Source organism: Lycorma delicatula, chromosome 5, assembly GCF_047948215.1.
Source record: "Lycorma delicatula isolate Av1 chromosome 5, ASM4794821v1, whole genome shotgun sequence".
Classification (NCBI taxonomy): domain Eukaryota; kingdom Metazoa; phylum Arthropoda; class Insecta; order Hemiptera; family Fulgoridae; genus Lycorma; species Lycorma delicatula.
The window spans coordinates 127,137,637-127,161,174 of record NC_134459.1 but is presented as its reverse complement, the minus strand read 5'-3'; the positions used below and the strand labels follow the sequence as shown (position 1 = coordinate 127,161,174).

At 29.4% G+C, this 23,538-nt stretch overlaps 1 protein-coding gene across 8 annotated transcripts in view; it reads left to right on the top strand.

Annotated features, from left to right (window-relative positions):
- The window catches only part of slmb (beta-transducin repeat containing E3 ubiquitin protein ligase slmb), a 163,816-nt gene that overhangs the window by 100,380 nt on the left and 39,898 nt on the right, over window positions 1-23,538 (top strand). For 7 of the 8 annotated variants that reach the window (XM_075367041.1, XM_075367040.1, XM_075367038.1 and 4 more), the window contains 3 exons: window positions 10,114-10,345; window positions 15,655-15,844; window positions 21,055-21,148. In XM_075367041.1, coding sequence (XP_075223156.1) covers window positions 10,114-10,345; window positions 15,655-15,844; window positions 21,055-21,148 — 516 coding nt within the window. The remainder of the gene's footprint in view (window positions 1-10,113; window positions 10,346-15,654; window positions 15,845-21,054; window positions 21,149-23,538) is intronic. The other variant, XM_075367039.1, reaches the window with a different exon arrangement.

The window sequence follows — 23,538 nt, the reverse complement described above, 5'->3', positions numbered from 1 at the left end:
TTGATCAGTAGATTTTATTTTTTATTGTGCAAATTTGAATGTGAGTTTTACGAAGCATTTAATGTAGTTAAAGTAATTTGTTTTTTATTTATTGCTGATGAATGTTTTAAAATAAAATTGTGAAAGTGAGGATGAAATGAAGTGTAAGAATTTCTCTTTTGATTCTTTTGCAATTTGATATTTGTACTGTTGCTGATAATTTAACAACGAATTTATTATTACTTAGGCGTTACGTTAATTGCATTTTTTTTATTATTGTCGTGTGTAGTTATTAGACCAAATCTTTTTATCATATGTTCTTTTGATTCATATGTGTTCTGATTATTTTTCTTCTGGTAAAGTTCGTTAAGGCTTGGAACAGAGAGGATGGTGTTACGAATGGAATCATCAAAAAATGGTTGTCTTTCCTTTGAAGTATCAGGATGATTGTAATCAGTTTCTGTTTTCAAATATGCCCTCACATGTTTTTTTTTCTATACTGGTAAAAAATTAAAACTGCATAGTCTTTACTGATTATGGTACTCTTAGCCGAATATTAGAATTCACTACAATCTTACGCCTCCATTATAGAAATTCGTGTTTCTCATTTTCTGATCTTCAGTTTTATTTCCTTTGGCCTAATTAATTCATTTACTACATAAACAAAAGTTGCCGTCCAATTTACAGTTTGATGTCAGGTGAATTTTACAACGTACGAAATACGCCTAACCTGTACGGGATTGAAACTTAGGTTTAAAATACGAGTTGAATCCGGGATTTTCTTTGCAGAGACGTTTCGAAGAAAACGTCATAAGAAGTGATACGAAATTTCTCTGTGTTCTATAGATTATTCTCATACCTGTTAAACGCAACTTTTTTGTTTAGATGGTAACCCCTTGCCCCAGCAACAATAAGCCGTGTATCATGTTTGAAACGCGGTTTAATGTATGAGAACGGCGTTTTTATTGCGACAGACAGTAATTCAATATATTTTTTAGCTCTTTTAAACCTTTTTTAATTTATCTAATGTTGTAGATATGTTAAGGTTGTTGTTAGGTGCTTTAATGTAGTAATGTTGCCGTTAAATAGTAAATTTATTTTTGGAATCGTTCAGTTTTGTGTTAAAATAAGTATTCTTTTGTTTGGATATTTTTTTCCTAAAGAAATGCCAATGAAATTGTAATTAATTCATTAATAAAAACAAAAATTCATTGTTTATGAATTATACTCAAAGATGATGTATCATTTTTGTAATTTGTATTCTTTTTTTTATGTTAAATTACTTTACTGATCCCGTAGATAGTAATCTTAATTTAACATTTAACTTTGTAATGTATGCTTTTATGTATTTGTTAGTAATTAGTTATTTAGATATCTATATGTTTTATGGAACCTACTGCAAAAATGTTAACCGTTTGCTTGCAGTAAATATATAATAATATACTTTACTACATACATTTTTACTGGTATGATTGCATGATAAATCTATACTAAATAATAATTCCGAATAAATTTCTTTGCGTGAAATAAAATTTACCCTAATATTTAAATTCTGTAACCTAGCTAGATTAGTTTTTTCACCTCACACTTCGACCTAAAATTAGGCTTCGGATCCATAATTCATTCGATTGCTGACCGTATTTTATTGGTCGTAGTGTCAAGGAATTTAGTATATTTTATGAGGACAAATTTTATTATTTTTTATGCATCGAAAAACAGGAACGTATGTTCGGTTCCAAATTATTTATATTAATAATTGTTGCAAAGTAACTTGTAAATCGTACTACGTAGGAAGATTAAATCAAAAACCGTTTTTGACGTGTGCAACACGAAATCTTTTCATCTATTGTCTTTGTAATATGATTACGCAGTTAGTTTTACGCATAAAAGAGTCAATTCTTTGTTAAAAATAATAGTCCAGGCAGTATATGTTTTAAAATGGGCATATTTAGATATTTTCTATTGATCGCTATTTTTTGCTTTAATGCCTCCGGAATATGATCAGAGATAATTATTTCGTTGTGTCAATTGAAAAAGGTGTGCTTAAATTATTTTATTAAACAAAACGTAAAATAATCGCAAATATTTTCCCAGATAACTTGATAACAGTTCGTTTTAGAGAAAAGATCGAGAAAAAAAGTTCTCTTATTAAATTTTACACACGAGATCACCGGTTGCAAATAGAAAAATACGTTATTGATGCAAAAATAGCAATAACTGTCAAAAAAATTAAGAGGAAAAAATTTTTGGAAATTTTTTTTGAATACTTGTACTATACATAGGTCCTTCAGTTTTATCCTCAAAGAACTTGATTTGATAAAGCAACACGCCAAATTTCAACAAAATCGGTCTGACAGTTTTTCACAATAATTTTGCCAAATCAGATTTTAAAAAAAATGCGATTTTTCCAAATTGTGTAGAGCCTGAAAAAGTCTAGATACTTGAAAATTTAATCACATATAAAAGAGTACTCAAACTTTCAAATCCATTTTGAAAAATTCAAATTTGTTACTTAGGAGAGCCTAGGGAATTTTTCAAACATACTTGCAATTGTTTTGCTTTTATACAAATTGAACACCTTAACGAATTTTTAATTAATTTTAAAAAGCACAGCTTAAAAAGTACTCGAAAGGACGGTTCTTTAAAAAAAAAAAAGGTTCGATTCATTAATTATCTCCGGAGATATAACCGATCATAGTAGACTGCCATTGGGCGACTTTTGGAATAAATTATTATCGATAAATTAATAGACCGATATTTAGCAATAGTTCGTATTTGCCAGTATGATATTTGAACTTTTTATCTTAAGACATCAATTTATAAAAAACAATAATTTTGTTTTTTTAAAAATTGATAGTGTTTGAAAACTTCCCTAGGATCTCCTAATTAACCGATTTGAATATTTCAAAATACATTTTCGGAGTGCTCTTTTGTATGTGATTAAATTTTCAAGTACCTGGAGACTTTATTTCAGGCTCTACACAATTTGGAAAAATCGCATTTTTAAAAAAATCTGGATTGCAAAATTAAAAAAAAATTAAATAATCATTTCTGAAGATATTCCGGAGACTTTAAACCAAAAATTAGCGATCGTATAGAGAAGTCAACCGAAAACAGATACCGCCTGAACTATAAGTGAGAATTGTTTTAAAAAATCGAAAAAATTCTCTTTAGCTTTTAAATGTGAATAAAAAGAGATCAGAGTTGTGGCGAGACAACTCATGATTTCCTGCACCGAATTTTTTCTTATTTCCGAAATTAAAATCTGGAATGAAAGGATGCCGTTTGAGACTAATGATGACATTAAAGCAAATTCGTCACGGATCTCAAAGGCCATTTCAAATGAAACTATCCAAGACTGCTTCGCGAAGTGGAAATACCACTGGGGAAAGTATGTGAATAGGGGAGGGGAATACTTTGAAGGGAACAAGGACCAATAATCTGTAAAATTAATAATAAAAATTAAAAAAATGGAGTTCGGTTATTTCTAAACAGATCTCGTATATGCTATTTGAGAACGTGAATATTTTATGAAAGTATAAGGTGTTTACTGTTTGTATATATTTTGTGATTGACTTGTTCACTTACCTGAAAATATTATAAAAGTCTTTGTCACGAGCTTGATATCGACTGTCATTTATTGTGTATTATTTTATTAAATTATTCATGATGTTAAATTTTAAAAAGGTATTAGTTGATTTTGTTTTTATGATATAATCTCTATTAATTTATCGTTTTTCTTATACTGTTAGTAAGTACATTTTTAGATTTCATCTACAGTAGGAATTTGGCTGAACTGTGTATGATAAATCTGTTGCTACCTCTTGCCGCATAACTCCATTGCTGGCGAGGAGGATTTGTTCCCTCAAGGAACCATGAACCTTCTTTCAATTTATCTTTAATTTTGCAATGAAGAACAATTTCTGTTGTGGTATAAAATTAATTCTGTTGTGCCGAAAAATTGTCAGTCAGTACTATCCCCACGCGAGAAATACTTACCTTCATCTTACGGAGTACTGTGGATGGGTCGGTCGCCCACTACCCCCTATCCAACTTTCCGGTGAGTAGGTTGTTTGCCCTTTCTGCAGCTAATTTGTGGTTATTTTTGTCTCCACACATCTTTCCTTAATCTGTTCTAAGCTATCGGAAATGTTTATCATAACCTTATTTCTTATTTATTTTTTAAAATAAAAAAAAGTATTCCATATCTTATTGGCACTAAAAAGATTTAAAAAGTAAATGATGAATTTCAAAAGTAATAATAATGATTTTGCATCCAAAACAAATTTAATCAAAATTTTTTAATTGTGTTAATCTTTATTTTTTGCATGTAAAATTCTTTATCGCTAGAAGTTATGTTTTCATCAGAAAATAACTGTCTCTGTATTATTATTAAATGTAACATCGCATTCTTATCCTGTTATACACAGATTATTCTACTTTAAAATTTAAAATTCATTCATAAATTAAAGAACAACAAAAGTTTATTTCTCGGCTTATTTTAAGTACCACTTAACTAACTAGTATAATTACGTAAGAAACAATTATGGATGTATATAAAATGTACTTATATATATAATAAGTACGTATAATGCATGTGCTTTATATATCTATAATTTTTTCTTGGTTAGTTAGTTAAGTAGGACTTAAAGAATGAGTTAAGGATTTCATTTCAAGAATACTTTGGGGGATAATCTCTAGACAGAAAAAGTTGAGCAACGCTGATAATCTTGAGTGAGTTTTAGCTGTTCTTGTGTGTAGGCTAATCTACAAAAGAATTGCCCCTGCTGGTAATTTGCAGCCCAGTAATCATAATGTAATTTTATGTACCGGTAATGCGTTTTCAAAGAAACACTAAATAAAAAAGTGCTAGTACAGAGAGGAAAGGAGAAGAAAACTGCCAGGAGACCTGCATTTATTCAAATGGGAGCACACCAAATCAATCCTACTTAGCAAAGTGAAAAGTTATCGTGGAGAAATTGGGAGAGCTATACATTGCTTTCCTCGCATCTCTTCCCCTTCCACAAATAGACCGAGAGGAGAAGGATGAAATCAGTTTAGCTTCGTTATTTTCGAACGCTTTACAATGTTATCCGGTGAACTTCCTCTACTTGTTAATAGATGAAGTTTTGCAACCTTTTAAATGACAACTAGTCTTGTCTTTCTTTCTCTTCTCGTCATCTACCTTTAATCTGCGTTATTTTTATTACGGTTAACTTTACTTATATGAAGAAACTAATATGAGTAAAAAGAAAGGAATTTGATTGCTACAGAAATTTTCAGTGCGTGTGAAAATTGAAATAAGAGCAATAAGCTGTTTTCCTTCAAAGTATACATATATTTTGTAAGCTGCAGCATGATATTTGAGTATACAATCTAAAAATAGATTCAGAAATACAGAAAATAACAAAGTAATGCAGACTGTGTCATAAGTACGACAGCATTCTACAAATTTTGTTAACGTTAGGGCATTATAGTAGTAAATTTGTGTTTCTTAACGTTTGTACCTACTTAAAGTTGTGCCCAAGCTATTTTTAAATGATTTATTACAGTTGTGAAGTATTCCTTATGATTTATCGTATCGCTGTGTAATTATATATAACTTTACAGAGATTTGTATTACAACATTTATGATTACTTTTTAAATACTATTATTTTCTTGGTTAACAGAGAACAAAGGGGGTAGTTCATAACTGATCATTTTTTTTAAGTATTGGCATTTATTGGTTTATTGTTTTAAGAAGTGAGTAATAGGTTTTAAATTTGATGTTCATTTTTTTTTTTCTTAACTCTTACAGTTTGTAAGATTTCAATTTTATGTAAATTAAGTGTTTTTTTTACATTAAATGTTAAGTCTTATTCATGTATGTATGAGTGTATATATATAATTTATTAATGTGTATTTACCAGCCATTTCAAATATTAAAAAAAAAGATTTCCCTATATTCAGGTGATAGTATCAGCCAACTATATTTATTTAGTTCAATATTTTTTTTGATAACTTTGTACTTCGGCAAAGTTAAATTCATGATTAAAAGAAGTTAAATCCATTTTTATTCACATTTGTTTTACTGTACATTTATTTATTTATATTACATGCAATTGGAAAGTATAAGATTCTCCAAGTCTAATCTGATCGGATTGGCAGTCTGTCCCTTTTTTATGTCAACAATGCGATACTCAGTTTGTATTAGGTATTTCTCTGAATGAGTAACTTTCTCTACAATGACTGATAAATAACTCTTTAAGTTTATGTATTGAAACTATAATGAAAAGTGTGGTGTAAATTGTATCCATTGATTTGTATTTGTTTTTTAAATGTATTTCTATTTCAAATTATGATGAGTACACTATGTTAATTTATTCATTCATTAAAATTGAAATCTTTAAATATATCATCATCAAGATAACCTTGAAAATTTTTCATTATTAGCCAAAGGAAAAAATCATGTGAATATATTCTTATGACTGAATCACTGAAAAGATCAAACAATTATACTTCGATAATTTTAGAAAAGTTTAACCTGATCTTAAACAGGTGTTCACCACTACAAAAATGAATTATAAAAAAAAAATAACAGTTGGATTTCCTTTACATTGATTCAAATTCTAAATTTTATGGAGCATTTCAGTTTATTTTTAGTAGAATAAAATTGAGTGTTTACTTTTAACCATTTTTTTAAGTTTAATTTCACAATTACTTTAATCATAATACTAAACTAGTTATGTACCTAAATATGTTTAAACAACTTCATATTAAAAGGAAACTAAAGAAAATTATTCTGTGGAAAAAATGCAACCTAAATATGATCATTCCTTGAAATTTTTGATTTCAACAAGTGAGGATTGTAAAATGTGCATGTGAAAAAATAATCTATTTAAATGTGGTTTTAAGGAGTGTATTTCTGTGCAATATTTTATTTTCAGTTAAGTGCTAGAACCAGCCAAAATTGACTAAATGATTTTGCCATTGGTATAAAGTAGAATTATGTTACACTCATATGTTTGTAGTGTGTTTGCCAAATCTAGAATTGTATCTTTAATATAAAAACAGTTTTCTTTATGATATACATATCACTGTCATAGCTGAGGACATAATTCTAGTAATGTGGGTGATAATTTCTTTTCTAATATCCTATTAGAAATTGGGTGATATTTCTTTTTCTAATATCTCCTTTTCTAATATTCAAATTTGTAAATTTTAGCAGATACTGTCTGTATGTGTAGTCAGCAAACAGAGATTAAGTTTCACTATTGTAATATATATAAAATTAGAAACAGTCTCAGGGGGACAAAATGTTTGTTATACACTACATGTTGAGTTGAACTATTGGATAATTAATTAATTATATCAATAGATAATGTACTGATAGATAAAAAAAAAAAACATTTTTTAAATGCTTCTCTAAGTTCGATACCATTTCTTAAATTGCTTTTTTGTGTACATTGCAGATCTGTAAATAAAATGTTTCTATCACCCTTAGTTTTAAATAAATTACCCTTCAAAAAAAATTAAGGGAATATGTAGTTAAAATCTGTAAAATTTATAATTTTTCATGGCCATACCTGTGTTCAGCTAGCATGTTAATATTCCATTTTCCGTTATTGCGGCTTACCATCACTGAAATGTCTTGTTGGAAACATTCACTGTGTTTGTCACATCTCCAAGATTGTCTGGGAAAATTCTGATGTGAGTGGAGGAAATGTATTTTCAAAGACATATTACATCCCATAGCCCTGTATGAAGTAAGAACTTGGTTTAACAGTATTGTGGTAATTGTCGGATTTTTGTTTGCCAAGAAAATTTTTGAAGATGTCTTTAAATGAAGCCCAAGTTGCACTTTCTGCATTGTTTAACTTTGAGTTAAATACATCATCTTTGACCAGCTCCCTTATTTGAGGACAAAAAAAATTCCTTTTCTCATTTTTCCTTCACTTACATTTGGAAATCTCTGCCTCATGTACAGAAATCCAGGACTATCCTTCTTCATTGCTTTTACAAAATTTTTCATTAGTATTTGCTTGATATGGAGAGTGAATAAAAATATTTTTTTGGGTTTATCTAGGGCTCATGAATAATATTTTTTCCATTTGGAGTTAAGTTGTCTCATTTCTTCCACCTTTGGTAACATAATGTTTATCCCTAGCTCGGCTGTCCTACTCGCAAAGAAAACACATGTACTTAGTATAGCCTAAACTGCATGCCTAACAAAATTGGTATAACTTTTAAATCACCACATATGTTTCAACTATGTTTTTTATAATATATTTTTTCAAGAACGTCTTTAATCACATCGTATGTCTCTTTCAAATTAATACCATAAGTGATTGGTATTGATGGATATTTTTTACCATTGTGTAGTAGAACTACTTTTAAACTACTTGGACAAATCTAAGAAAAGGCGCCAGTCCCAAGTTTATGAACTTGTCATGTGTAACAAAAGCTCATCAATATTTGTGCAATAATCCAAATTATTTTCATCAATAAAGTACTGAGAAAGTTTTTTTTGTCTGTTTTGAAAGCCCGAAATTTTTGTATTTTTTTGAAGTAAATTGCAGTCTTGATCCTAACAGTTCAGCTTGATTTTTTAATAAATTTAAATCCTTAACCAAGTCATTTAATTCACCTTGTGATATAAGATGTGGCTTCTTGGAAGATAATTCAAAATCAAAATCATTATTGTCTTCTTCAGTACTGTCTAATTCTTCATTGCTGCTTTTGAACTGGATTGGATTTTGAACTGATTTTTCAGGAACTGGAATAATTTCATTGTGAGGTGTAGGCCTGATTGCAGATTGCAATGAAGGATATTTTACAGTACGTTAAATTTTTTAGAAATTCCAGACACACTTGTTAAACAAAAGTAACAGTCGGTTACATGATCCTTTGGTTCATGCCAAACCATAGGTACACCAAATGGCAAAGCCTTCTGTGTACCTTTCAGCCATCCTCTTAAATACACAGAGCAAGTAGTGTATACTATATGAGGAGTCCACGTCTTATCCTGATCACCAATTTTACACTGCAAGTACAAATGGTATGCTTTTTTAATTAAAAGAGTAATGTTTTTTCTATTTGATTTTACGGTAAATTTACCACATACATAACAAAAAGCATCCACATCATTTACACAATTTCGAGGCATTACGGCACTGCACTAAAACTTAAGACAGCAATACGACTGAACAGAATTAATTCATTCCTAAATCCAGTGCTTAATACAAACAGCACAGCTGTGTTTTCAGCTACATGTTTTTGACCTGCACAGACATGATTAATCTTGTCCATGAAGGCTCACTCTTCAGTATTAGATATGATGTCATAATATGTGACTATGATATGATTTATTTCTTTGTCTAGTATTGTTTATTTATAGTTTACAAAAAGTTAAACAATAAAAAATGAGCTAACAAAGTACAATATACGAGTTTAAAATGCTAACTGTACATTGAAAAATGAAAAAAAATCTTTAATTAAAGTTCAAATTTTTTTCAAAAATGGTGGATGATAGAAAGATCCGAGTTCATATTCATTTTCAGCATCAAAATCGGATAAAAATCATTATCGCATGTTAGGAAACAAAAATTATGTTTATCAGTGTGTTTAATATTTATTACTAGATTTATTCATAAACAGGAACAGGACATGTCTGGTTATAATTCAAGTTCACCTTTTCATTATTTGCTAATTTTGAATTCACGCATTGTAAATGCACTCCTTTCACTTTTTTTTGTTGAAAAATATTGATTAATTTATGCATGTAATAATGGCAATAATCCTCCAAAATTTTATAGTTTTCCATGTAATAAATTAATTGTAGGATTAAGATGATTTGCCAAAATAATTCCTTAGACTTTCAAATTTAAATAATTGCTTGTCTATGACGTATGAAATTACACAAATAATAAAGGACAACTTTGATTCGGACTAAAAATATCTTTAGCACTAAGGAGAAGGGTTAATATTGTTGTTTTAATTAAAATTTTAAATCACAATATGGGTTTTTGAAGGCATATTTTGATTTATGGAGTTTCCTCATTAATAATAAAACCAGAGTTGCTTTTGTAATTTTTAATAGTTCTCCCTTTATTCATTCTTTCTCACTTTCTCATTATTTTTTTTTTTTTTTGCAGTTAAGTCCAATGACAATCCTTTATGATACAACACGCAAGAAAGATTCTGCACCGGCACCTCAGTTTGCATCAGAAAGAGAGACATGTCTGAAATATTTCGAAAGATGGAGCGAGCAGGACCAGATAGAATTTGTCGAACATTTACTATCGCGTATGTGTCATTACCAACATGGCCATATAAATACCTACCTCAAGCCCATGTTACAACGTGATTTTATTTCCTTATTACCAAGTAAGTGACATATCTAGTTATTTAATTTATGAGTAATATTTGTGTATTTAGTTATATTTTACCATTGCAAATTCTTTCATACTGTATTCTGCTTAATCAACAGTTCAATCCTTTCTTTTTTATTAAATTCATTTTAATTAAAAACTTCCTTATCAGGTATGGCTAAAAGCAGGTTTCTGCATTTTTTATTATCTACTTTTGTAAATTCTAATATTAATTTTTTGTTATATTCTTCACTAGTCACTTAAACCATAGGTAGAAGTTATGTTTTAAGTATATATAATTTTTACATTAAAGTTAAAATCGTAACTTGTGAGTAAAAAAATAGTTTGTAAGGTAACATTATCTACTTATTGTTTTTAATTTGTAAAGAAAGTATAACTATTGCTCCTTTTTTATAACAGTCATCATAGTATTAAGAACATTATATGTATTATGAACATTATATTATTATGTTAAAAAGTAAAACATTGAAAATTTAATGTTTTTCTATTCAGTTAAAATGCAAAAGTGTCATTAGTGCCACCAAACTGATCCTTCCACCTCTTCCTATGGCAACATGGCCAACACTTCATTATTCAAGGGAATCTCTTTCTTGCTAAATCCAGGACTCTGTACTCCCCCTGATCAGTTTCAATATGCTTTTTAAATTTACCTCTTCCCAAATATATTTGCTACATTTGTATTCCCACAGTGTATATCTTGCACTACTGAACAAAAATTTCATTCTTGCAGCATCTGCCCTTTAAGATTGAGAAAAGGTGAGCCTCTATATTTCAGAGTCTAGGATTATAGGCAGAGCCATTGTCTTAAGTTTTACAATTATTTTTCTTTCATTTCAAGACTCAAGTAATCTAACTTTTGAAACTTTGTCTTTTTGTCAACATTATTTGAATTATAGCATATCCAAAATAATTAAAATTCATTTACTTGCTCTACCTCTGCACTATCAAGCAATATTTTCGCATTACCTGAATGTTAGTCCACTCTTAAAGCTACAACTTTAATTTTATTTGAAGATGTATTAAAATTATAGTCCTTAGAAAAACTTTCAAGGAGTTTATTGCATGTTGCAAATTAACTCAGAACTTGCTAGTATAATTAGGTCATCTGCAAACAGCATTATATTCAATGGAAAGCCATGAATCGTATGCACATATTAAGTTATTTGTACAATTCATTAATGATATCGTCAATGTAAAAGTTAAAAAGTACAAGTGACAATGGAATTGCAGTCGGAATTGGTAAATCAACACCATGAAGTTACTAGTCTCATAGCTGAACGAACATTTGGGTATGCAGTACTACTTTTATTATTTGAATTGAAACCAATACCATTTGTTAAACAAAAATAGCAGTCATCATAATGGTTAGTAGGCTTTTGCCAAATCATAGGTATGCCAAAAGGCAATTGCTCTTTTTTTCCTTTTACCTCTGGGTTAGTTTAATGTAGCATTTGATGCATGCTACATGGGGAGTCCAGGATTTATCTTTGTCTCCCAAGGGACAGTCAAAATAAGGTTCATGGCGAATTCTCCACAATTGTAACAAAAAGCCTTTGAAAATTTTTACAAGCACGATTTTTATTCATTTTAAAATTCACAATGTTTTAATGAATGAAAGTAAACTGAAATATTGCAGAAGTACTTAACTTAATTATAAAAATAATTGAGTTTTAATTTATAAATACTAATTATTTAAAATACTTCATAAAATTGTTTCACCATGGAGTGCAATAAAACACAGTGTGAAAGACGCGCGCACACACACACACACACACACAATCACAACAAATCTAATCTTGATGTTCAATAAAATAATACCAAAATTTGTTCTGTCATAAAAATCTTCCACTAAATTTATGGCATCACTTAGAAAACAATTTTTATTATATGTGCACTATAAAACTACTACCACAAGTAAAGAACACAGTAAATCATACCAAGAGTGAACTCATACTAAAGAAAATTTCATCATGTTGAATTACTCATTACTTAACTCACTGACCTGTCTGTACATGTCTGGCTTGGCATGAAATGACGTCATTCAACTGTTATGTATCAAAAATATGTCTACAACATGCATCACAATATAAATCAGATGTGAATAAGTGAATGTGCTTACTTATTTTGTTAGTACAGATGTACTATTTGTAATGTTTGTTCCGCAAATGATGGAACAAATAAATTTAAGGAATTGTAACTTAAAAACATTACATGGTAGATTGTTTCGGAATTCATATTCAGAAGCAGAAAATAATGGTTAAAAAAATGATTAGAAAGAATGAATAAAAATAGAAATATATTAAGTAAATTAACATTTATTGGGAAGAAATTTATCCAATTAAACAGTTCTTTAGTAAATATAATATAAAAATGGCTATAAATACAAATAATACACCAAAAAATATTTTTAATAGTAGCATAGAATTAAAAGATATACATAACAGTAAAATGTAAATGCAATGCAACATACATTGGACAAACGGGAAGAAAATTAAAATTAAGATATAATGAACACATGAGATCTTTTAAAATAAAGAAAAAACTGATTCTAATTATGTGATGCATTTAATAAAAGAATGACAAAACCCAGTGAGAATGGAAGAATCAATGAAATTAATTCACAAACGTATTAAAGGAAGAAGAATGAACATTATAGAAAATCTAGAGATCTATAAAAGAAGTAACAATAAAACAATTATAAATGAGTTTATGAATAATCAAGTGGTTTTACCACAACCTCAATTTTTTGAAAACAGGAAATAAATAAAACCATTAATTACAAATAAACAAGAAGGCCAGTTAAGACATATGAGTCCAATCCATTTGAAGTGACCCAAAGGTGGTTGCTTGAGCAATTAAAAAAAAATTGAAACTTACCTACTTGTTTCCTAAATGTCTTAAGACCTTAAAATTATTTTTTTATTTTAGTGTTTACCTGTGACGGCCATTTTTGTTACTGTGTGCATACCTATTATTGTGATTGTAAGGGCTTATAGAAAAAAATCATAACTAAAAAACTATTTTTCCTGAAAAGATGAAACAAAAAGCAATTTGACAAGTAATACCACTTCAACCTCAACCAACTTACCTTGTTTTTTAAAATCATGTTAAATATATTAATATTACAGAAAATATTATTTCTCTTTTTTTCCTAGAAAAATTTTAATATCAATTTAAACATTGAAAAGTTATTTAGAAATTCTACAAAATTCTAAGTTTGATTAAAAAGCCTGATTTTTGTTGTGTTTAATAATGAACCAGATATCAAAAAGTGATAATATTTTTTATGTAGCATGTAGGATAGTGAAGTTAATAAATATGGATTTTTATTTATGAAGTAATAGAAGCTTATTATTTTTCATATTTTTGGTTTAATTAAAATATTTCTTTGTGAAAAAAATTGTTAGGATTAACTATACAAAAACAGATTTTATTTAATTTTCTGCAGAAAGTCCAAATTAACAGTTCAGATGCTTGACCAGGTTGTATGCATTAACATTTATTTCATACTTTATTAGAAGGGTGATTGACATAGTGGACACTTTATTGTCCACATCATATAAGGTTTTCTTTCTGTGTATGTTGTATAAATAATTTCATTTTATAATTTGAAGTTTAATTTTCAAGTTTATACACCTAAAACACCAAAATTAGAAAATGTTCTGGAACACTTTGGACTGTGACATGACTTTATTAGTAGGAAGTTATTTATTCATCCGATTTTAGTTGTTTACTTATCAGATTTTAATTTTTCTTTTTAAAAAATGAAGTTTTTGCTCAATATTAGGCTGCTACAGTTTTACCTGCAAATCATAGACTTTCCTAATTTTGGAAACTGTTGTGCAGAAAAATTATTATTTTTATCTCGTATTATGATCTTAAGTGTGCCAAGCACTTGCAGCTGACTACTTCTTGGTTAAGCAACCCATTCCTTATATGTGGATTTTGTTATTTATTAAAATAGATCTAACTAATCTTTATATTGTAATAAAACAGTTGTAACAGGCCTGACAAATGGATTCCTGCCAATTAAGAAGAATGTATTAGAAGATATAATAATGGGAGGAATCCAGAAAGGCTAAAGGAAACCCTTTAAATAAAGCTAACAGGCCGTTTATCCGAACCGGGGTAGGAATCTCATGGGAAAATGTGAGGGCGGACTATCGATCATTCTTAAATTTTGAGTTGGGTCCAGCCCTGCAGGTCAAGAGGATAGGAGTATAAATACTCTAGGGAAAAGACCAGTTGGCAGTCTTTCTGTGAGAGAGTTCTAAGTGAGGAGTGATTATGTGAGTTTGAGGTGAGAGTATCCTGCGAGGAGTTATGAGCAAATTTCTAGTGCGTACATGTTCGATGTGATTAAGGTGATGTCAGAAGCAATTTCAGTGTGAACAGTATATGAAAACAAGAAATGGTTCGTAGAGTTACTGTTAGAATATAAGTGAAAGAGATAATGAACTAAATTTCATTAATAAACTGATGGGTAGTTTTATTTGTGAACACTAAAGCTATTTGCTATGAAAGAATTTTTTACTTGTCTTATCTATTGTACTATTGTTGTTAATACAAGACTAGTGGTTTAAAGTTTTAAGATTAGCAGTCATGCTAATGTCTCTTGTCAACAAGACTGATTTCTGGTTTTCTATATTTACTACCTGTAAATAAATCTAGATGATTATATTAAATTCTGTTTTGTATGTAATCACTGTTTATTATTATATTTGTGGTTGTGATTACTATGATTGTTTATTATTGACATTTATTATTATTGTTTGCTGTTGTCATTATTATTCTGATCACTTGTCTTTTTTTATTATTACTATTATTGATTTGTTTTACTTTACTTGTGTTCTTAAACTATTAAATTGTAATTATATAAACATTTTCAGTTCTCAATCAGTCTCTCAGTATCCTGATCAAGCAATGAATATCTGACAATATGTTAGCATATAATCCATTTTTTTTTTTTAATTTACCTTCTTTTAGGAAGCCTCTGTGTAGCCTATGTACTAAAAGCCTGTGTAAAACCTATGTACTAAAACAATACATAGTAAGAATATAACTACCGAAATTATCTACCATGCCAAAATACATGTAACTTCTTTCTGTTGACAGAATAGTATTTCATTTTTTTTTTAAATGACAACATATTTATCCAGTGATATATATAGTAATTTTTTTTATCAAATACAAAAAATTTTATTTTTAATATCAGTTTGACACAGCGCACAGTAGTGTAAATAGTTTATTAAGTAGGATTATTGGTGTGATTTAGAAATTTAATAGATTGTATTATTTGGTGAGCAGAGAAAGGGCTAGACCATGTAGCAGAGAGCATATTATCATATTTAGATGCTGACTCGCTATGTTCAGCGGAAGTAGTCTGCAAAGAATGGTACAGAGTCATTTCTGAAGGCATGTTATGGAAAAAGCTTATTGAACGGAAAGTTAGGACAGATACGTTATGGAGAGGATTGGCTGAAAGAAGAGGATGGTAAGTAGTTCTTTTCTTTGATTAATTCACTACATAAGTTTGAAACTAGTATATGAGAATATGGGATGGAAATTTTTCTATACATGAAAAATACCATGTCTGACTGGAATTAGAACCAGAGACCTTCCAGATGAAAAACTGAGACTCTATCACTCTTGTCACAGAGGTCAGCAGATTTTTTCTTAATTTGCTTTAATAAAATTACTTATTTTTTATTTATTAGCTGTTTTAATAAAAGCATCATTAAATATTATGTTACCATGCTCTTATTAAATGTGATTTTTGTTGACTTAGCTTTGCATGTATGTATTAGTAAATTTATTTAGATGTATTATTAAATTAGCTGGTTACTGGTTCAATTTCTAGTTAGTCTGATATTTTTCATGTGTAATTTTATTTGTCATTCTTGTTTTAGTTGTGTTTAGGAAGATGTAGTGTATAAAATCAGTACCATGTAATGCTGAGTCACTAAAACAGGGAAATGATAAAAGTTCGCTTTTTATGTATACATTTATAAAATAACTTTTATTATAAATTGGCTATTTATTTAATAGTAGTGAACTATACCTTAAAAACATTTTAAAGTTAGGAGCTCAAATCAGTGTTGAGTTTTGATTTTTCCATTACATGGTATGGAATTAACCCACCAGGTTGGTCTAGTGGTTAAAACGCGTCTTCCCAAATCAGCTGATTTGGAAGTCGGGAGTTACAGCGTTCAAGTCCTAGTAAAGCCAGTTATTTTTACACGGATTTGAATGCTGGATCGTGGATTCCGGTGTTCTTTGGTGGTTGGGCTTCAATTAACCACACATCTCATGAATGGTCGACCTGAGACTGTACAAGACTACATTTCATTTACATCCATACATATCATCTTCATTCTTCCTCTGAAGTTAATACCTTACTGTGGTTCCGGAGGCTAAACAGAAACAGAAAGATGACTATATGGTATGACATATCCACAGGAATTGCTTTTATATTTTATTCCCATTATAACATAAAAATGTTACAAATTATGGTAATAGTAGGGGCAAAATTATTTATAGTCATTTTTTATGCAATAATTCCATTGCTTTGATTTTTTTTTAACGACTAGTTGCAGTATTTGATGTTCTTCATGTACTGAATTCATTTTAGACTTCATATCAGAAAATTTGAACAGTTAGTGAATTTGCAATAAGCAATCTGTTAAGAAATTAAAACTTCGCCTTATTTTTCTGGCTGAGGCAGAAATTGATCAGTAGTAAAATTACTAACCTAAATCAAGTTTTTAAAAAACTGTAAGTTTCAGTTAAAAATCCCTTATTCTGAACTAGTTCAAGAATTATGAGTTTTTTAATACGAGTATTTTCTAGATTTAATCTCATGTAGTATAATAAATATAAATGTAATATAAATATTCAATCAGTGTTTATTGCAATATAATTTTTTATTTGTGTATTTAAATATGTTAGAACTAATTTACATATCTCTGCCATAAAGAAGAGACTAGACTAACTATGCAATCATAACAGTATTCTGAAGAAAATAATAAATGAAAAAATGCCAAAAAATAATAGATTCAAAATATCAAAATTCTGTAAATTTTGCTGAGCAATCAATTACAATATTTTATTTAGGAACTAACACTTTATTTTATTCATTTATTTTCTTTTAGAGATTATTTTGTGACAGAAAATTAAAGATTTGCAGCACTATTGATAAAAATATGAGTGAGGCATTGTTAAAAGGAAATATTTCATCTCTGTGGAGGGTTATTTTATTACCATTATTTTCAAGAAATTGATTTTTTTAAAGAGTTTTACTAATTGACTGATATGATCAAGTTGTGGTACATTTTGTGTAAAGCTGATGCAGTCAAAGTTCTCATTTATACCTACAACCACATTTACTAAATAATACTTGTTGAAAACTGAATACTGTGATGAATATATTTGTTTTTAAACTTGTTTCTTGATAGAGTTACAGATTCATTTATAAAAAAGTTTCTTTTTGTTAAGACTGATTTATTTTCAGAACCTTAAAACTTAATTATTGTATTTTTTAAAAGTTAAATTTGCAGCATGAGGTTTACTAATTAGTAAATAGAAAAAAATAATTGTACCTTGCTGAATTTAAAATTTTAATAACTTGAATTTTGTGGCTATTTATGAGGCTCAGCTGATAAATTTTGCACATATATGTGTAGCACGGGAACGAAAAGAGATATTGGAATGAAATAAATAATGAATAAAAGTGCAATACCTTAGCTGAAAAATTCTGGCAGTCTTTCACGAATCCAAGTGGCCACAGCTTCCGTCACCTCATTTTGGTGGTGTAATGATTACCTTTGAGAACCCTCTTGCGAAGAGGGATGAAGTGGAAGTCACACAGAGCCAAATCCGGTAAGTGTGGCAGATGCAGAATAGGCGCTCAAACTTCAGCTTGCAGAGAGCCATCAGAGAATTTGCATGGTACTCATGCATAGATTTTATGGTAACCTATTTGCTTGAAAATTTGGCCTACTCATTCTTTAGATATGCCAACTGAATGAATAGCAATCCATTGCTGGGTGGTTCGACGATCACTTTGAAGCAAATCGCCCTCCTACTTTCGATGTTTCTCATCAGTCGCAGAAACTGGTCGTCCGCTACAAGGTGTGTCCTCAGTTGTTGCTTTACTGGCTTTACATTTGTGAAATTTCAACACCCACCTACTCACAGTATTCTGTCAATAGTTTCACTATTGTAAATTGTTTTTAAACTATGAAAAATATTTGTAGGATTCACATTTTTAGTGTTAAAAATTTGATCACTGTGCGCTGTTTTAACTGTGTTGACATCTTGGCCATACTCAACCCCATTTTAACTACGACTGAAAACAAACTGGTTAACGGATTTCAACACATTATCACAGGTTTGTAGAGAGGGGTTTTGGCTATCATGTGCTGCCAAAATTTATCAGGCGAGCCTTGTAATAACATTTTGCAAATAATTCCCAAATTCTGATAACTTGTAGAAGTTTATTACTGAATTATCAGTAGTTGATTACATTTTGTTATTGCTGTATTTTTAATGCTGGTAATTTTTTATTGTTTGTAATTGAATACTATAAGATAAATTCTTAGATTTAGATTTTAGTTGATGTAAGGTAAGGCTTGGCCATACCCAATAATCTTCAGGCACTAGTTTGTTGTTTCGACAACATGCTTTGGACAGAAAATGGTCCAAAAACTGTCTGAAAACAGAGGTCAGATAACTTAGGTCAGCTACACTAATTACTGAAAGGTGCCACCATTGCATCATTGATATTGTAGAGTAACAGCTAATGCATTCCTCATGTCCTGTTCAAGAAGCAACTACTTAAGGCTCTGATCAATGTAGTTTGTTGTCTCGCCCATTACCAGGATATGGTTGTAAAGAAACTTTTCGTTTGTGTTTATAAACGCAAAAACAATATCTGTTGCAGGTATTGGAACTAACTACCTGTGGGTACAGGGGACTACTATAAATAACAAAATGTATATCTCAGAGTATTTACAATTGTTTGAGAATGTAACTGAATCAGCTGTCCTCTAACAGCGTTGCTCTTAAGGGTCACTGTGGGTCTGTAACAATCAGTTTTTGACAATTTTTCATAACTTAAAAATAGAACAGAATTTTATGAAATATATCCATCGTTCTTCTAATTTTTGGTATTGCATTTTTGACAGTATTTTTAATTACATAATATATAAAACAATTTTGAGTGAAAAACTGATGAATTAATCAATAAACTGTAAGATTATTTATATGTATGTGAAATTAGGGATGATCTAATTAAAACAATTTGTATTACAAAAATTTTATTTGTTCTAAATACTTTTTTATTTTATGAAGTCTGTTTTCAGAAAATAACTGAACGTTTGTTATTACACACCATTCATTGGAGATATTCAGTGACGTGCGGTTGGCAGCATTTTGTTCTGCATAACCTCCTCTGTAACATGTTTTTGGATTGTTGATATCTTTAGTTTTTGTGTTATTGTCATTGTCATCAGTCAGTGGAAGATGATCCTCAACCAAGAAGGCCTTCAACTTCAACTGATGACACCCACATTCAGAAAATCAATGATCTGGTATGTGTAAATCACTGATTGACTGTCAGAGAACTTGCAGAAGAGGTTAGCATCTGAACTGGATCATGCCATGACATTTTGAGTGAAAAATTGAACATACGTTGAGTTGCAGCAAAGTTTGTTCCTTGAGTGGATGTTTCTTGACAACTTAAACAAGTAAATGTGCAAAGACATGTGTAAATAATGAGAGACAAAAGCTGAATTTATGGCTAAGACATTGAGACAAAAGTTCAGTCATCAAAAGATTGCATATTACTTACACTTAAAACATATTGCACTCAAATAGCAATAACATGAAAACTAAACGAGATATCAACAATTCAATGTCGACCTTCATGGCGCAAGAGGTGGTGTTCTCCACATTTCATCCTGAGGTCAATCCTTTCATGTTCAATCCAAGAATGTGTGGTTGGAGCAGAGGTTTGCGGAACACAATGTTGCCAACCACATGTCACATAAGTGTCTCTGTTTGCACATAATTAAAAATGTTTGATTATTTTTTTGAACAGACCTCGTATATTTGAATTGTTTTTTTGTTATTTTTTCATTTTACATTTTGTGACTGACTGTTAATTACAGCTTTTTTTTTTAATTTTTAGGTTATGTAATTATATATATTAATCTGAATTTTTTTATTTCTAAAATTTGCTATTATTTTTTGCCTTGTTTATTTGTTAATATATTTAGTATATGAATCCAATCAACCCAAGTACAGAATAAAATGAAATTTAATTTTAATTTTTGTTTTGATTTTATTTGGTAAAGGATCATTTCACAATTTTAAATTTTATGTATAGTATAGGATTTTAATTTTAATGTGTAATTTGGTACAAATGATTTGAAAAATTATTCAGAGCAACTGATGATGTGAGGGACTCGCGAAAGCGCTCTTGCTTGAATTATGGAATAAGGTAGGTGTCATCCTATTTTTTTTTATTATTCTGTACTTTGGTTGATCGGATTAATATAATTTGTATAGTGCAGAATAATATGATTCTTGAAAGGATCAATTTTAGAAAAATAATTAATAAATAAATAATAAAATAATATATATAAACTCGTAATCATTAGATTTTTCCAGTGAGATCTTATGTATGTTTCTTTTTTTTCCCAGGATAAAATTTTTATTTAAACCAAAACCTGGAAAACAACATCCTAACCATAAATTTTATAGAACTTTATTTCCTAAAATAATTCAGGATATAGAGGTTTGTATTTAAATACTTTATTTTATTTATTTATTTTTTAATATTATTTTTAAAATAAACATGATATTCACTTAATTTTTTTTTTATGTATATACTGATCTAGCAGAGGTTTTTATTCAGTAAGGTAGAAGTTCTAAATTTTGCTATACTGTTCCAATGGATGGAATGAATTTCTTTTACTTATTTTCATGAAATTTTCCATTCCAAAATGGTAACTGTTTATTATTTTTATTCAGTAGGAAGTGTGATTGAAGGGAACGTTCTGTTTTCAACACATTCTCCTTCATTTCTGACTTCGCATATCATTTATGGTCTGTCCCTCAGCAGCAGCTACACATATATTTCACTTTGTTAGTGACATTCAATTTCTAAGCTTAACAATCCTTGTCTGTGATACCACTATATTACTGTATGTGAAGTTTCTCTCATTAAATTATTAAATACTTAATCTTACATTGATTTTTCAATAATTTTATTTTTTTTACGATCTCCCCTGAGATATGCTGTATATGTTAAGAAAAAAAAAAATGGAGATCTAATATCCCTGTACCATAGTGGTTTGTTGGAAATACTCATTCAACAGTCATCTGTTAGTGATTGCTATAATTGTATAGTGATTGAATAATTTGTATGATATTCTTAATATAATAAGTACATTTTTTGCATTGATGAGACCTTCCATAATGAGTTATAACCACCAATTTTATTTTGTATTTTACTCTAATTTCCACTCTTAGTTCATTGTGAACTTAGTTTGTTGAATTATTAATTACAAAATGAGCAAGGTCTGCTGTTCACAAAATTACAAGTAAATATATGACAATTGTATTAATTGGGTTGTTGTCACATTTTAGAACCATTTGATTTACCTTTTAATTGGTTTAACTATTTAATAAAGATTGTTTATATTGTCAGAAATTTTGCTATGAAGTTTTTTTCAGTCCTCCCAATAAATCGCTTTTGTGTATTATTCTATCTTAAAACCTTAACTTCTGTCTAGAGGAGATTGGAGTTATACTAACACTTAATGTTAACAGCGTTTTTTGAGCTAACTCAACTAGTAAAAATAATGAAAACCATTTCATATAAACATTGGTTTGGATACGCTCTGTTAGTGAGTTACAACTAGCTGAAGATGTCCTGATTACTGGGAAAAGAGTGTAAAATCATACTCAAATTTAAGAGGTAAACTTGATGGATTCTTATGGATTTTGACCTGACAAATTGAATAAAATAGGTTTTAGAACTATATCTCCAGTAGTTTTCATAATATCCCACATGAAAATTTGTTGTCAAAAAACATTTTTTTACCTATGTAAACAAATATTTTCCTAAATGACCAATAAATGTGTAAAATTTATTATCAAAACTTGTACAGAATTTAATTTCAAGAAATTTGATTTTATTACTATTACTTATTGTATGTTAACTTCAATTATAGTTAACATACAATTGATACAATTTTAAAACAAATTAAAATGTAATTGATACATTAGTTAAAGTTTACAGTAAATTTTCAAAAATTTGTTTTCCTATTGCTGTTAGCAATTCTGAATTACTTCTTAATTTATGCAGCAGTATTTTTAATATGAGCTACCATTTCTTCATGCATATAAAATTTGGCACTTGTATCCAGTTTTTTCATCCAACCCCACACACAAAAATCTTAGCATGTTAGATTAGGTGATCTTGTTGGCTTGATGTTGCCAATCCATTGCTCTGGAAATTGCTCATTTAAGTAGCTGATTCAACACATGAAAAGTGGGTAAGCACCCCATATGCTGAAATTTCATACGTATTTAGAAACTAAGTGGCAATTGTTCCTTAAGGGATTCCAAGTAAATGTTGGAATTTAAACATCTTGGGAGAATTAATAGTCCAATTAACTGATTGTAAACTAAACCACACCAAGCATTGGCATTAAATCAGCGTTGAAGATTACATTCTACTGTCATATGTGAATTGATTTCTGCTCAAGTGTGTTTGTTGTGAAAGTAATTGATTCCTTCTTGAGTAAACTGAGCCTTGTCAGTAAATAAAATGAACCTGTGTGATCAGGGATTTATATTCAAGCAGTTGGAATATTGCAAATGAAGAGCAGGATCTTTTAGTTGAAGATTTTGTACTCTCTGATTATGGTAAGAATACGGCTTGTAATAAAGTGTCCTCCATACCATAAACTGAGAAATTCTGAACCACTCGGAAAGCAGTTGTATACTAACACCCTGCAGTAAGTAGCCACGATAATGGCTTCATCAATAATGGCATTATGATATGGGCAGAACGGTTGCAGTGAGTACTAATGTTGGGAAGAGTACCCATTTCTCATAGCATATGGAATGTTCTACTATTTGTTTCAGGATGTGAAACTCTGCGATTAGGAAATGTTT